This window comes from Hippoglossus hippoglossus, chromosome 20 (genome assembly GCF_009819705.1).
Source record: "Hippoglossus hippoglossus isolate fHipHip1 chromosome 20, fHipHip1.pri, whole genome shotgun sequence".
Lineage (NCBI taxonomy): Eukaryota > Metazoa > Chordata > Actinopteri > Pleuronectiformes > Pleuronectidae > Hippoglossus > Hippoglossus hippoglossus.
In genome coordinates, this window is record NC_047170.1 from 14,065,580 (window position 1) to 14,078,416 (window position 12,837).

The 12,837-nt window shown below is 44.8% G+C and overlaps 1 protein-coding gene across 2 annotated transcripts in view; it reads left to right on the plus strand.

Annotated features, from left to right (window-relative positions):
- The window catches only part of ptprn2 (protein tyrosine phosphatase receptor type N2), a 115,109-nt gene that overhangs the window by 83,301 nt on the left and 18,971 nt on the right, over positions 1-12,837 (plus strand). For both annotated transcript variants that reach the window (XM_034573105.1, XM_034573104.1), the window contains exons 12-13: positions 8,467-8,682; positions 10,983-11,186. In XM_034573105.1, coding sequence (XP_034428996.1) covers positions 8,467-8,682; positions 10,983-11,186 — 420 coding nt within the window. The remainder of the gene's footprint in view (positions 1-8,466; positions 8,683-10,982; positions 11,187-12,837) is intronic.

Consider the following 12,837-nt stretch of genomic DNA (forward strand, 5'->3'; position numbering starts at 1 on the left):
CATTATCTATACCACTTATCCTTTAAGGGTCTCAGGGGGGGGGTAGTTGGAGTCAATCCCAGCTGACATTGGTCTGGAGGTGGGGAACATCCTGGACCAGGTCACAGGGCCAACATAAAGACATAGCAACCATTCACACTCACATTCACACATATGACATCAGTCTCAAATTAACCTAACCCCAGTCTGCTGAAGAAAACCTGGGATTTGAACTGGGAGCATCTTTGTTGTGAGGTGACGGCGCTACCCACTGTACCACCGTGCCATAATGATCATAACGCTAAGTAAAAGCGCAGCACACACTGTACATACAAAGCAGTTTTAAATGAGCACTAAATGTGTGTTACTTTGTTGTCATCCTCACAGATTACAGCACTTTCCATCACTCTGCAGATATGGTGTGATTTCCTACTCCGGGCTATGACGCCACAGCGGCTGCTTCTTTTTGAAGTGCTCATTGTTGTACGCGTGTGTGGGTTTTTCCCTCTCCGCTTTAAATATAGTCGAGATGACAGGCGTAGCATTTACCTTGATGTTTACTGCTTTTGAACTGCCTGGCACGGGCAATGCCTGGGCTGGGATTCACATGTGAGAGGAGGCCTTATTTGAACAAGCGATTCTGCGAGGAAAAAATAACCAGAATGACATGGCTGACACACGCGGGCTTTGAGTGGCTCCTCTCTGAGCGAGCGACGAGCATGAGACAGAGCAATTCAAATGTTTCAAGTCAAACCCAGAAACGGGACCTTTTTTTTTTTTGCATCTTTTGAACGTCATCCATCGGGAAACATGGTGTCTCTCCCCCCCCTCACACAATGCATTTAAGACTTTCACCTCCCTGTCAAGTTTCTGCACCTTAAGTGATGTTAAAAAAAGGGAGTTTAGACAGTGTCACCTTTTTATATGTTATCCCAGTTTTGGTGCTATTTTATGACTGGCGGGCAAAATCAAACCGCGACGTACTAACGAACAACGCGACGAAATGACACCATCGCAACTCACACGCCTTCAAACCAAACTTTGCATTCAATCATCACAGCTTTTGGCTGAGAGCTCGGTTTCACTGCAACTGTTAAAAGATGAGAATGGAAATAGAGCACTGGAAAAGAAAAGCATTACGCCCCCCCCCCCCCAGATGAGGCTTTTCCTACCACACACATCTTGTAATATCACTGGAGCAATAATAATAACAGCTGGTGGATCTGATTAAAAAAAAAAGTAGAGAAATAAAAAAATGAACGCCCTAATGTGTTTTGTTTTGCATACATTTCTCCCTGCGTTACAGTTTGAAGCTAATCCTCCAACACCTTCCCCAAGTGGAGCCGCGGCAACAGTCCTCGCTCAGATATTATTATGAATAATTTATCGCACCCCGTTTCAAAGAGCCGAGCAGGAATCCCAACTATTTTTGGGTGTAATGCTGTAAAGCGCGAGCTCAGAACTGCAGGTACATGTTGCAGCTGTTGGTTTTCTTGTAAACGGCATTAGCCTCTCACTGATATCATTATGGTGTGATTGGTATGTGGACCAGTGGCTCAGTGGGCCTCAGATAAGCCTCCCAGTCCTCTCCACGCTGCTTTCCCCCTCTATTTGCTCAAACATATTACACGCTCAGGCTTCTATGTGCCCAGGTGAAGGTGTCCAGCTGCAGGTGTAACCCACTCGGATGTGGTGTTGATGTCTATTTTTGCAAGAGCCACCCACTGGCACCTGTGCACGTATATTCAGATTGCACTCGCAGGGACAGACGTGTAAATAACGTAAAAATTGTGCAGCCCTGCAGGTGCAAGCAAATATCTAATCTCGGTAGCGTCTCTCCATCCCCCCTTTTCTCCTCGACTCACATGCACGAGCGTCGCTGGATGTCTTTGCTCTGCCATCTCAGGTGCTGCACTTGATCCTGACATTTGTTTAACATTCCTCATCCCCCCCCCCCTTTCTCCCAGCGACACGGTGAAGTACCGCATACCTCCTTCTCTCGCTGTTTAAACACGCTCGCAGCTTCTCCATCTTTTTTTTTTTTTATTATTAGAAATGTGTCATGGAGGCAAACACCGGAGCAGCACAGGAAAGAGGACAGATAAGCCCTGCAGGACTCACACCGACTGTTCGAACATGTGTTAGCCCGGGGAAGTACTTACTGATAGGAACACGCAGGCGTATGACAGCATCTCTGAAACATCGCCAGTGACCATAAGAGTGACTTCAGTGTGCTCTTGAATTTGACTGCTTGTGTAAGTCTTTTTTTTGTTTTTGGGTGAGTGAGAAGGAATCGATGCACGTCAAACCTCCCTGGTGTGATATCCATTAGCACTGGCCTCGCTGGGGGATGTGACACGAGTTGTGAAATCGTACTGTGCCGTGCGTAGTAGTGGCCGGGAACGTGTGAAAATGTGTCCATTTACGCAGAGTTCAAGTGCAGGAAAACATCAGATGCCAAAGTCAGACTTTCCTTCAGAGAGCAGGTAGAGATGGTGTCTCGGATGTTTTTTCTTTCACCTTCTTTCCCCCCCCTTTGTTTGGGATGAGGCCTGACAGGTGGTTGACCCACGGATTGTCCTGTAAATGTGGCAACGCAGGGAGAGGAGGAGGAGGAGGAGGAGGAGAGAAACCTACTTTAGGGACTCACTCTGCTTTTGTGTACGAATGAACAGCTCCTCTCTTCCAGTTCATCAGACAACAGGACAGATATGATCCTATATGGTCGATGTAGGGGGCTGATTTTCTGGGGATTAACTTCAGAACCACTCGCAGGCAGTAACGATAAAAAGTCTCCCACCATGCATCACTCCTGCATCCGTCCTGCATTAGTGCGACAACGCTCGCTGCAGCCGCTTCTTTTTTTTTTGTATATTCAAACTGAATCCTGCGAGATAAAAAAAATAAAAATAAAGAATTTGCCTCTCAAACGATGGTTGGCCGGAACGTTTTCCTACCCTCTGGCAGGCGAATCTGGAGTCTGAATAATTCCTGATAAATGAGTGTGCAAGTGTGCAGAAGGCATGACCTGAAAAGTGTCACTCCTCGCGTGGTTAAATGATGAATGAGGAAGGATCAAAGTTTACTGGTCTGTTTTGGAGGAAGTAAAGAATTTAAGACCATAAAAATATCAGAATCCTCTGTGTCCGTTCTGCAGCTGCATTGTGTGTTAGGTGTTGTATTTGAGGGGGGGGGGCTGGTGTTGATGAGAAAACTGTTGAGTCAGTTTGAGTGTGTGCTGCTTCAGATTGGGTCCCTGCGGGGGCCGCCTGGTTGGCTCTGCTTTTTTTCGAGGGTGGGGTGGTGGTGGCGTCCGATGCGGCCACGGACCCAGGCTGGACAGCGAGCTGGTTTTTGTTCTCCCCTTCACATTGCCAACTCCAGCTGTCACACAGAGGGACAATAGAGGAGAGGAGGGGGTGCTCTCTGAATGGGAAAAAATAAACTGGAGAGCCCCCCCCCACCCCACCTCCCCAGGACTCGTCATCTGCATTTGACAGGACCCCCGTTCTCCTCTCTTCACCGCCCCTTTTCTTTTTCTTTCTCCTTTTCTCACCCTGTGCTCTCCATAATCCCCCTTTCTCTCTCTCTCCCTGCTAACTGCAGCTGTTGCTCTCCATTGGATCTTTTTTCTTCTTCTTCCAGCCTGATTGCTAATTAGGATAACATTTTAGTGAGTTTTATCTTTAAAACTTGTTAAACTTGCAATTTCCCCCCTTCTCCTCCTTCTCTTTTCCTTTACTCCTCCTGCACATCATCGAAAAGGGAACCAGAGAAAAGGCTCGAGCCAATTACACACAATTTACCGAGCATTTTTCTAGACTGCGCCCAATCTCCTGTGCAGCATTCATATACTTTACAACTACTGTACTGTGTGGTAGCCTCTTATTATAGTGCTCACTTCAGCTTTGAATGCAGGAGCCTACTTTGAAGAATAGACCGGCCCATCTCCCTTATTCTGCTCACATAGCTGAATCCCTGGGAGAGGGAGCGGAGGAAAAGGAGAGCCTGAGAAAACAGCAATTCACACACCCCAACACAGAGACCCCTAGTAGCTCAACAAATGAGTGACTAGCCCTGTGCCCATTCATATCGCCCCTCAGCCCGCAAGCCTATTAGCCAGGCATCGCTCCTTGAACATTCACTGTCGACAACATGTGGAGGCATCGCTATAGCAACCAGTGGATATGACATGTGCAATGGACGGGGACTCCTGAGCTGCTGAATATAAGGAGGGGCTCAGCCTTAACTAAACGATCTGCAAAAAAAAAAGCCCCAGCCCCGCCACCTCCCCATCTCTTTTCATTGGCACAGAGGCGCTGAAAGGACTCACTAGTGGGGCTTCTGCACATTCTTCCGAAGCTCGGAGAATCAGGCGGGCATATCCCACATTCTTCTCCCTTTTTTTCTTATTCTCTCAGACTCTCTCGCTCCCTTTTTTTTTTTTTTTTTGCTGCCTTCTTCATCTTGGTGTTGAAGCCGCGCTCTTTTGTTGGCGCGCCGGGGACGCACAGGAGCCGCACATACATGCAGGGGGAAGTTTTTTTTTTTATCTGTGTGCCTGCGTGTGTGTGTGTGTGTGTGGAGGAGCGGACTGAGTGGGCGGCCGGGGGACGCACAGACGCTTCTTGGAGCTGCATGCGTCCGGGTGGTTCGTCAGTGGTTAACCATGCTCTCTGGAATACAAGAGGCAGCAGCAGCAGCAGCAGCAGCAGCTTCATCCCACGTTTACGCACCGTGCGCTCTGCCCCGCGACATGGATTTGGGTAATTATCTCCATTGGCTCCCGAGCGCGTCCTGTTTCTATGCAAGTTTTGTTTCTGTGCAAGTTTTTTAAAATCCGGCAAATATGAGTGAGAGGGATCCTCCTAGAAAACTCGAGATCGTAGCGTCACGTTGAAAAGCTCCGAAAAACGTTTTGCAGAAAAATGTCGGAAGCTGTGGTTTTCATTTTTGTTGCCAGTTTGGATCTCCACGAGTTTATGGGATGAAATATGATTTATCATTTGGGAGAAATACGCAAGCAAACATTTAGTTAATCTAAATATATTAGATAGTGTAACCCTTTTTAGTCCTGGATGTTGAGGCCAGTGGTTTTCTGTGCGCACATCTGGCTGCAGGGGACAAAGTTTGAGTGCAGGTTCATTCATGGTGGGGACCGGCAGCAGCTTCAGCTCATAAATCCTGAGAAGTGAGGGCTCGTAAATCCGCTCGTAATTTACACTATTTTAATCCTGGATTTAGTAGGAAAACACACCTTAATCTCTCATTTTAAATATTTTATGCATCTTACTTCTATTCGGCTCTACCCATTTATTCCCTAAGATCTTGACTGTAATGGAAACGAACATTTTTATGTTGTAGTTTTTATAGTTTTAATTTAAATGTTTTATTCCCTCCTTTTCTTGAATTAATATTACATTTCAAGCATTTTTTTTAGAGCTTGGAAATCTGGTCTAAATTATGAAGTTTAATAATTTCTACCTTTTATTGTGGTTTTTTATTTCAACAATTTTATCAAGCACACAATGAAACCAGGATTTTTTCCTGTTTATAAGATAAAAAATTATGCTTTTGAAATCTTGCACCAGGGGCAAAATGAAATAAATAGAAATGCATGGAGGCAGATTTAAGTGTGGCTCAGTTTCTACTTCTCAGATCAGCAGTTGTAGCTGGGACCTTTTTCTTTAAACCTTTGGTTGGTGGAGGTTTGGCAGTTGTGTGTTTAGGAGGATTTTCCTCTTGTATTTTATTTAACATAAAGGTATTGTGATGTGATTGAATGGATGAACAGCCGCCCCAACGACACCTCTCCGCCTGACCTTTCCTCTTCATCATTTAAATAATCCAGAGCAGCCGAAATCCATCTGCCCCTTGTCTCCCCCTCAGATTGGCTAATTCACCACACAGGGCCAAAATGAATAGACGAGAGAAGGAGGAGAAGGGGAAAGTGTGTTCGAGGCTGAGATTAATAACTTCAATGAGTCCTGCACACATTGAAAAACACAAATTTGTGTAACGTGACTTTGTGCATTTACTGGAGTTCAAAGAGTGATTTGATCAAAGGGGAGAAAATCTGATTCTCAAATCTGATTCTCAAATTGTACAAAAAAATTCTCCCATATTTCTTCATCAGATGGAAAATCACATTCAAGTAGAAATATTTGCCTAAACCCTATTTTGATTATTACTTTTTTTCAACATCCATTAATTCAAAAACTGTTTTCAGTCTAAAATTGTTTAATTCAAACTCAAAGTGTTTTTGAATGAAACATTCAGTTTTTTTTTTTAAAGACAAACTCCAATTATAGTTAAATGATATTATTACAAAAAAGACTAAATGAATAGACAGAAGCGAGCAGGGCCATGAATGTGTTTCTCAGCCTCTCATCTCCTCCCTTTTTCTCCTTCACTCTGTTTTTCCTCTGCTTCCTATCCAACACGATTACGGCCTTCAAACCCTCCTTTATGCCCACAGTGCGTTTGAAGTCTGTTTGCTCCCTCGGTGGAAACGTTCTTATTAATTTCAAGGTGATTAGCTGAATATTTTTTAGGAGATCGTAGTAGTAGGCCATGTCTTTCATTGAGTTTGACTATCAAGATGGCTTTTTTTTTTCTGAATAAAGAGAAGATTGTACGAACAGGGAGTAGCTTCAGTTTGTCAGTGCTGGAAATAGGTTAGAGCAGGTTTGAACCAATAGGTCTATAGGGGGCACTTTGCTTTCAGTCTTGAGCCACGACACCGATGTGACATACTGTGTCTGCAGGGCTGAATCTGTTGAAGTGTTTTCAGGCTCTATATTTTTAGTTTTTTCGTCCGAGAAGCTGAGAGAGAAGATCTACATCCTCAACAAGTATTCTCGGAAATGAAACTCGTGTTGATTTATCGATATGTTCAATTAAAAATGTCCTTTCTGGTGATGTTCATTTGATCCCTGAACAGCACAGATTAAAATCACTGGATCGAGGCCATCTCTCCCCTCCGTGCTCGTGTACGAGCCTCTTCAAAACCTCTCAGTTGTTGTCTAACCTCTTAATGCCTGATTGAAACCGCATCCTCGAGCCTCGGCAATTGCAATCAACAGCAACCGTCATCAGGCCCAACGCGGTAATCGAAAAGACCTGGGCACCCCGCACCACCACTAAAACATTGGCAATTACCAACCGCAAGGTCAAACCGCGTCGTTACTGGTCTGAGGTGAAGTGTCTTGTTTTTGAAAGCGCTATAACAAGATGTAGGCATCCTTTCAGCTCTGCCCATTAAACACCTCAGGCTAAATGTCAGGGCGCCACCATTTTTATTTCTTTATTTCTTTTTTCGAGTCGTAGATTTGATTCACTTCAACCATCAACCTTTCGATATTGCGAGCAGACAATTAGGAGCCTGCTGATGTATTTGCACACTGTTATTGATATTGCCCTTTTTGTAAATGAGCTGTTGGACCTGATGGAATTAGATCAAAACCGGCAAAGAATTGGCTTTTACACAAAATCTGTTTTGTGTGTGAATTATAAGGAGTATAAAGTATTATTTATTTCAAGTAAAATGTGTTGGAACAATAGTATATACGTGTTTTTAAGAGTTAAAGACAAACCTAACATGGCAGGATCACTATGTCTTATCCAAGCAGTTAGCAGCAGATACATTTTAGGTGTCATTAATTTCCCCCTCCCAATTATTGCTCTTAATTATTGCTTTCAAAATGTTCTCTGGGGGTCCTGAGGGAATTTGTCATTACAGTAAATGTCCATAAGTGGACCAGTTACCAACAGCAATTCTTTAACCTGATGCACTGATAAAAAATCTCTCAGATGATATAACAGCACATTAAAAACAGCCCTGCACCTCCCCGTCCAAATTAACATGCAGCGTGGGTGTGAATATTTGAAAAGGCTTTTTTTTTTATTCAACCGGTGGGTGATGCACGAAGGTCCAGTCCAGGGCCACTTGTGTCTCTGAAGTCCTGGTGGCCATTAGCCGTGCGACTTGGGCCGGGGCCTAATCCGGCCTCAACTCAGGACCAGAGGAGCTCATTAAGCCCAAGCTTTTAGTATCCCAACCTCCTGTAGCTGCACAGTGCCAGCTCGCCCCATGCCAGCACTAAATGGGGTTGTAAATATCTATAGTGGGGAGCAGCGTGGCGACAGCACTGGACAAGGGCTGGTAACAGGGGTTGACTGAGTCTGAATGCACATTATAAGGCCAGTGTCAGAGCTGGCTAATGAGTGGGGCCGGTCAGACAGTGGTGGTGGTGGTGGTGGTGGTAGGAGGTTTGGGGGAAAGCAGCTTTCATTTCTTTCTCACTGCAAAGTCAAGACAAGCCTTCAGGTGAAAACTGATGCACTGCAGACCTGATACTGCGGCCGCTGTAAATCAAAAATGACTCCATCCATCAGGAAAGAGACAGAGGAGCATCTCTCACTGCCCTGACAGCGTGTTCTCTCTCTCTCTCTCTCTCCCTGTTTGTGTGTGTGTGTGTCCTCCAGAGGGGCAGCCTGACCCAGATCCCCATGGTGAAGGAGACCAGGGTGGAGTCGGGCCAGTTCCTGCTGCTCTCCGTCCTCTGCATGCTCTTCATCCTGGTGGCGCTGGCCGTGTCCGCCACCTTCTTCTGCGTGCGCCAGCGCTCACACCTCCACATGAAGGAGAAGCTGGCCAGCCTGGGGACTGACACCAGCACTGATGCCACCGCAACCTATCAGGTGAGTCCAGCCCTCTTTGCTATGAGCCAATCAGAGGCCAAGACACTTAGCCAGCTCTCTGCTATTGGCAGCGCCAACAGTGTGTTCGGATCTCATTGGTTTTTGAGAGTACTTTTGTTAATGTGCACATGTTTGAGTGATTGTTCTATCTGCACTTGTGATGGTTTTAAGCTGTTGTCATGATAGTGATGTACTTTTTTAAAATGTTCAATATTTTAAATCAGAAATCACTTTTTGTGTTTATTTAAAACATTTATTTCTTCTTTACTTCTTTATATCTTGGATTTTTGACTTATTGCTTCACGAGATATTCACTGCATCCAATTATTCATTGCTCACCCGTGCCTGTGAAGAGAGCTTGTGTGTGTGTGTGTGTGTGTGTGTGTGTGTGTGTGTGTGTGTGTGTGTGTGTGTGTGTGTGTGTGTGTGTGTGTGTGTGTGTGTGTGTGTCTGTCTGAGAAAGAGAATGGGAGAGGGGGGGAGAGGGGGGGAACAGGACGCCGCTGTGACCTATTCCCACTCTTCCTCCAGGGCCACGGGCAGCCTGGGCTGTATTGATTTTCAGCGTTGGGGCTCAGCTGTGCCCAGCGTGGCACATTTATCTGCATGTCGCGTTAACATTTTCAATATTTAATCAGGTTTTCACAGCGCTGCTCCCCCATCAAAAGCTGGGGTAACAGTCTCATAACAGTGGCCATAAATAGAGAAGCAAAAATAAGCAAAAAGAAATGCTTTTTTCATCACTAGAAAAATAACCTGAGCATTTTGATTGCTTATATTGTTAAAAATGTGTCTTCTTGTTGTGCTATGGTGCATTTTTAGCTTCTGTGTGGCACCTGTTCTTTCTCTTGAGGGAAGGAACAACTGCTCTGTCAGACGCTCATGTGGGTGTGTTCTCTGACAGATACAGTTGTTTTAGGAGCTGTTGGCAGTGGGATTTTGTTAGAAAGCAGACACAGTTTCCTCTTGGCCTGTTTTCCTTCCTATTAGGGGTCTGGAAAGAGGTGGGGGGGGGGGAGACAGGAGAAACTGTAACCCCATGACCTCTGCTCCTGTCTGGGCTCCGTGTGTCTCTTCCTCTGGTGCTAACCGCATCTCCTGCCTCGCTTCTGGGACCGTTTCTCGGCTCCAGTCCAGCACGGCGCTTCGCAGAGATGTCGAGAAGTGGGATGAATTATGAGGTGGACCAGGATATTGCCCCGAGGCCAAGGCCCAGGGCGCCACTTCATGGCTCTAATCATTAAAGTCCATCGGCGGTAAAGCTGAACCAAGACCAGGGCTTAGAGAGGCCTGTGCTCCGGAGGGAAATATCACTGTGATAGATCGTGAGATAGTGTCGGCTTTCACAGGGCGTTTTCTCTGGCCTGCTCTGCCCTCGCTGTTATTAATTGAGTATGGAGATGAATTTGGTGGAGATGAGTGGCTTTGCCTCCCAAATCCAAACACGGTGGGGTAACACAGATTGTGAATTTAATGTAAAAAAATACATAGAGCGACCACACCCTATGGAGGGGATGAGGTAAAGTGTAAAAAATGGCTTCTTCTTTGCTTAGATTTTTTTACTCTTTCTTTCATTGTGTATAGTGTAGAGTAGATAATGCCTCGTCCTCATATTTGTGATGCCTTCCCTCTGCACTGAGACGTGGTGGGAGAAAAGCTGAGTCATTGGGAAAAGTGTAATCTTCACAGCAGTGGCTCTTTTAGCATATATCAGACACCTGGATATATCAATCAAAGTGCAAATGATACTTTACAATTGTGCCAGTGCATTTTTTTTTATCTCCTTTGCTTCTGCATGGTTATCAACATTCATATTGAAAATCCTATTTGATTGATGGATGGATTCTCCTGTTGTGCTCATATCTTTGGTCCAAATGCATCCAAGTTATTTCCCCTCAAGTTTGAGTGGGTAGCGATTTCATACTAAAAGATCCATTCTCAAACACTGAGGACAGTCGCTGTGCAGCAGCAGCCAGGTGGGACTCACTGAATTTATTCTATGAATCGTGCAGGGCTCCTCATCCATGTATTTTTTGACATAATTAGTATAAGCTCCATAATCCACAAGGATAAGCCATTAATCTACAGACAAGTGAGGAAAGATCAAGTCCGCCTAGATACAGGATTTTAGAGGGTGCATTTACAGAACTCAGCCCCTAAGAGCAGGGATAAGCACGTAACGTACATAACACTATTGTTAGGTGCATAAAAAGAGGATAAATACACGAAACCTGCAAGGAAAAGGAATCAACCATTTTGATGATCCAGTGCTTCACCATCTTCTCCTCTAATCTGTGTAGGAGCTGTGTCGCCAGCGAATGGCGATCCGGACGTCAGAGCGTGTGGAGCGGCCGGAGACCCTGCGCCACTCGCGGCTCAACAGCGTGTCATCCCAGTTCAGCGACGGCCCCGCGGCTAGCCCGTCGACCCGCAGCAGCACCTCCTCCTGGTGCGAAGAGCCGGTGCCATCCAACATGGACATCTCCACTGGTCACATGATACTGGTAAGGAGCTGGTTTTGACTCGAGAAACAACGTCAGCAATGATCCATGTTGAATAAAAAGCAGCAGGAAGTTGGTCCAGGGGCAGTTTGTTTGTAGACCCTCTCTGTGGTTCTTAGCATCTGATTGGTTGTAATGAAACAACCACAGCATCTAATCGTGGTGCGTTCAGTGTAGTTTAGGATTTTTCTAAGACTGACACTAGATCTGGCTTGTGTATAAAGTCATTGAACCATAGCAACTTCCCAACCAGGTTTACTTCTACCCCAAGAGGTTCTTCTGCACTTCTGGGCTATGTGGACTAAAGAGTTGCTAAATTAATTTGTAAAAAATAGATTAGGTTTTAGATTTTAAAGTATATAGTCAGCTTCACTGTCCTTAAATCACATGTTTCAGTTGAGTTATGTTAAAAAGAAATGATAAAAGGTCTACATAGTTTGCTGAAATAGACAAACAGTGGAGATAGATAACTGAAAGCAGTTGAAACACAATAGGAATGTATCAATGGTTGATGTATGTGCTTTTCCAAGTGTTTTTTTAATATAATTATCTTTTTTAAGCAACATCCAGTCTAAAATTAATTCAAATTACAACATTTAGGTGGTATGTGATCTAGAGAATCAGATTTTTCAGCTCACATTAAAGTGTACTCTTTAAAAAAACCTTTTTGAATATGCTCGACTCCATGCAGAAAACCAACAGCTTGATTTCTCTCTGTTTATCTGTTTGGATGTGTCTCTTTCTCATCCCTCTCTCACCTCATTCCCTTCAGAACCCTGTTATCTTTGTGGGGGTTTTTTTCCCCATCACTCTTCCTGTGGTTTTTCTCCCTCTTGCTTTATCTTGGCTCTGTTGTCTTCATTTTTTTCTTCCTCCCAACTTTTTCCTCCCTCTACTGTGTCATTGTCTCTCTTTATCATTCCGTCCTGCCTCCCCCCCCCCCCCCCTCTGTCATTTTCATCCGTTACCCCCCTCCGTCTCTCTCATGCTGCTGCAGCAAAAGAAATAAGGCAGACATTGTTTTTTGCCTGATGAGAGCTGCTCAAAAGTGAAATGTCATTACCCATCTGATTGTCATTTGGATGTTTTAGAAATTTCTCGAGGTGTTTTTTTTTTCTTTTTTTTTTTCGAGTGGGGGGGTGTTTTGGTTGCCAACACGTCTGCACACCCACAATGGATTGTTTTAATTTTGCACAACTTTGCAGCTTCATTCATTCGAGACAAGCTTGATAAAAGAGATGGATAGATGCCTCGCAGTGTTTCCATTAATGGAGAGAGCATTCATCACACTGCAAGTCTAGCTTTTATATTGGGAGGCTGTAATGAATGAGGGTGAATCTGAGTAATGCCTTGTATTGGTGGTAATAGATGGGTTTTGTTGCACTCGTCAAGGCTTGTTTGTGAAGACCCTTTTGAAAACATCGACAATAGAAGAGCATTTAGCCTTGCAATAACAAAAGAGCCACTGTGAATCATTTCTAGGGGCTGTTATTATTAGCCCCAATTTCTTCACAGCAGCAGCGGTGCAGGCATTATAATGTAGAAAGGTAAAACACACAGGGACCTCTGCTCCTCTTTCATGCTGTGATTGACACGCCGAGGTCCTATAGGGGGTTCTTCCTTAAAATTCCACCGACATCTCCCATGAAACCAT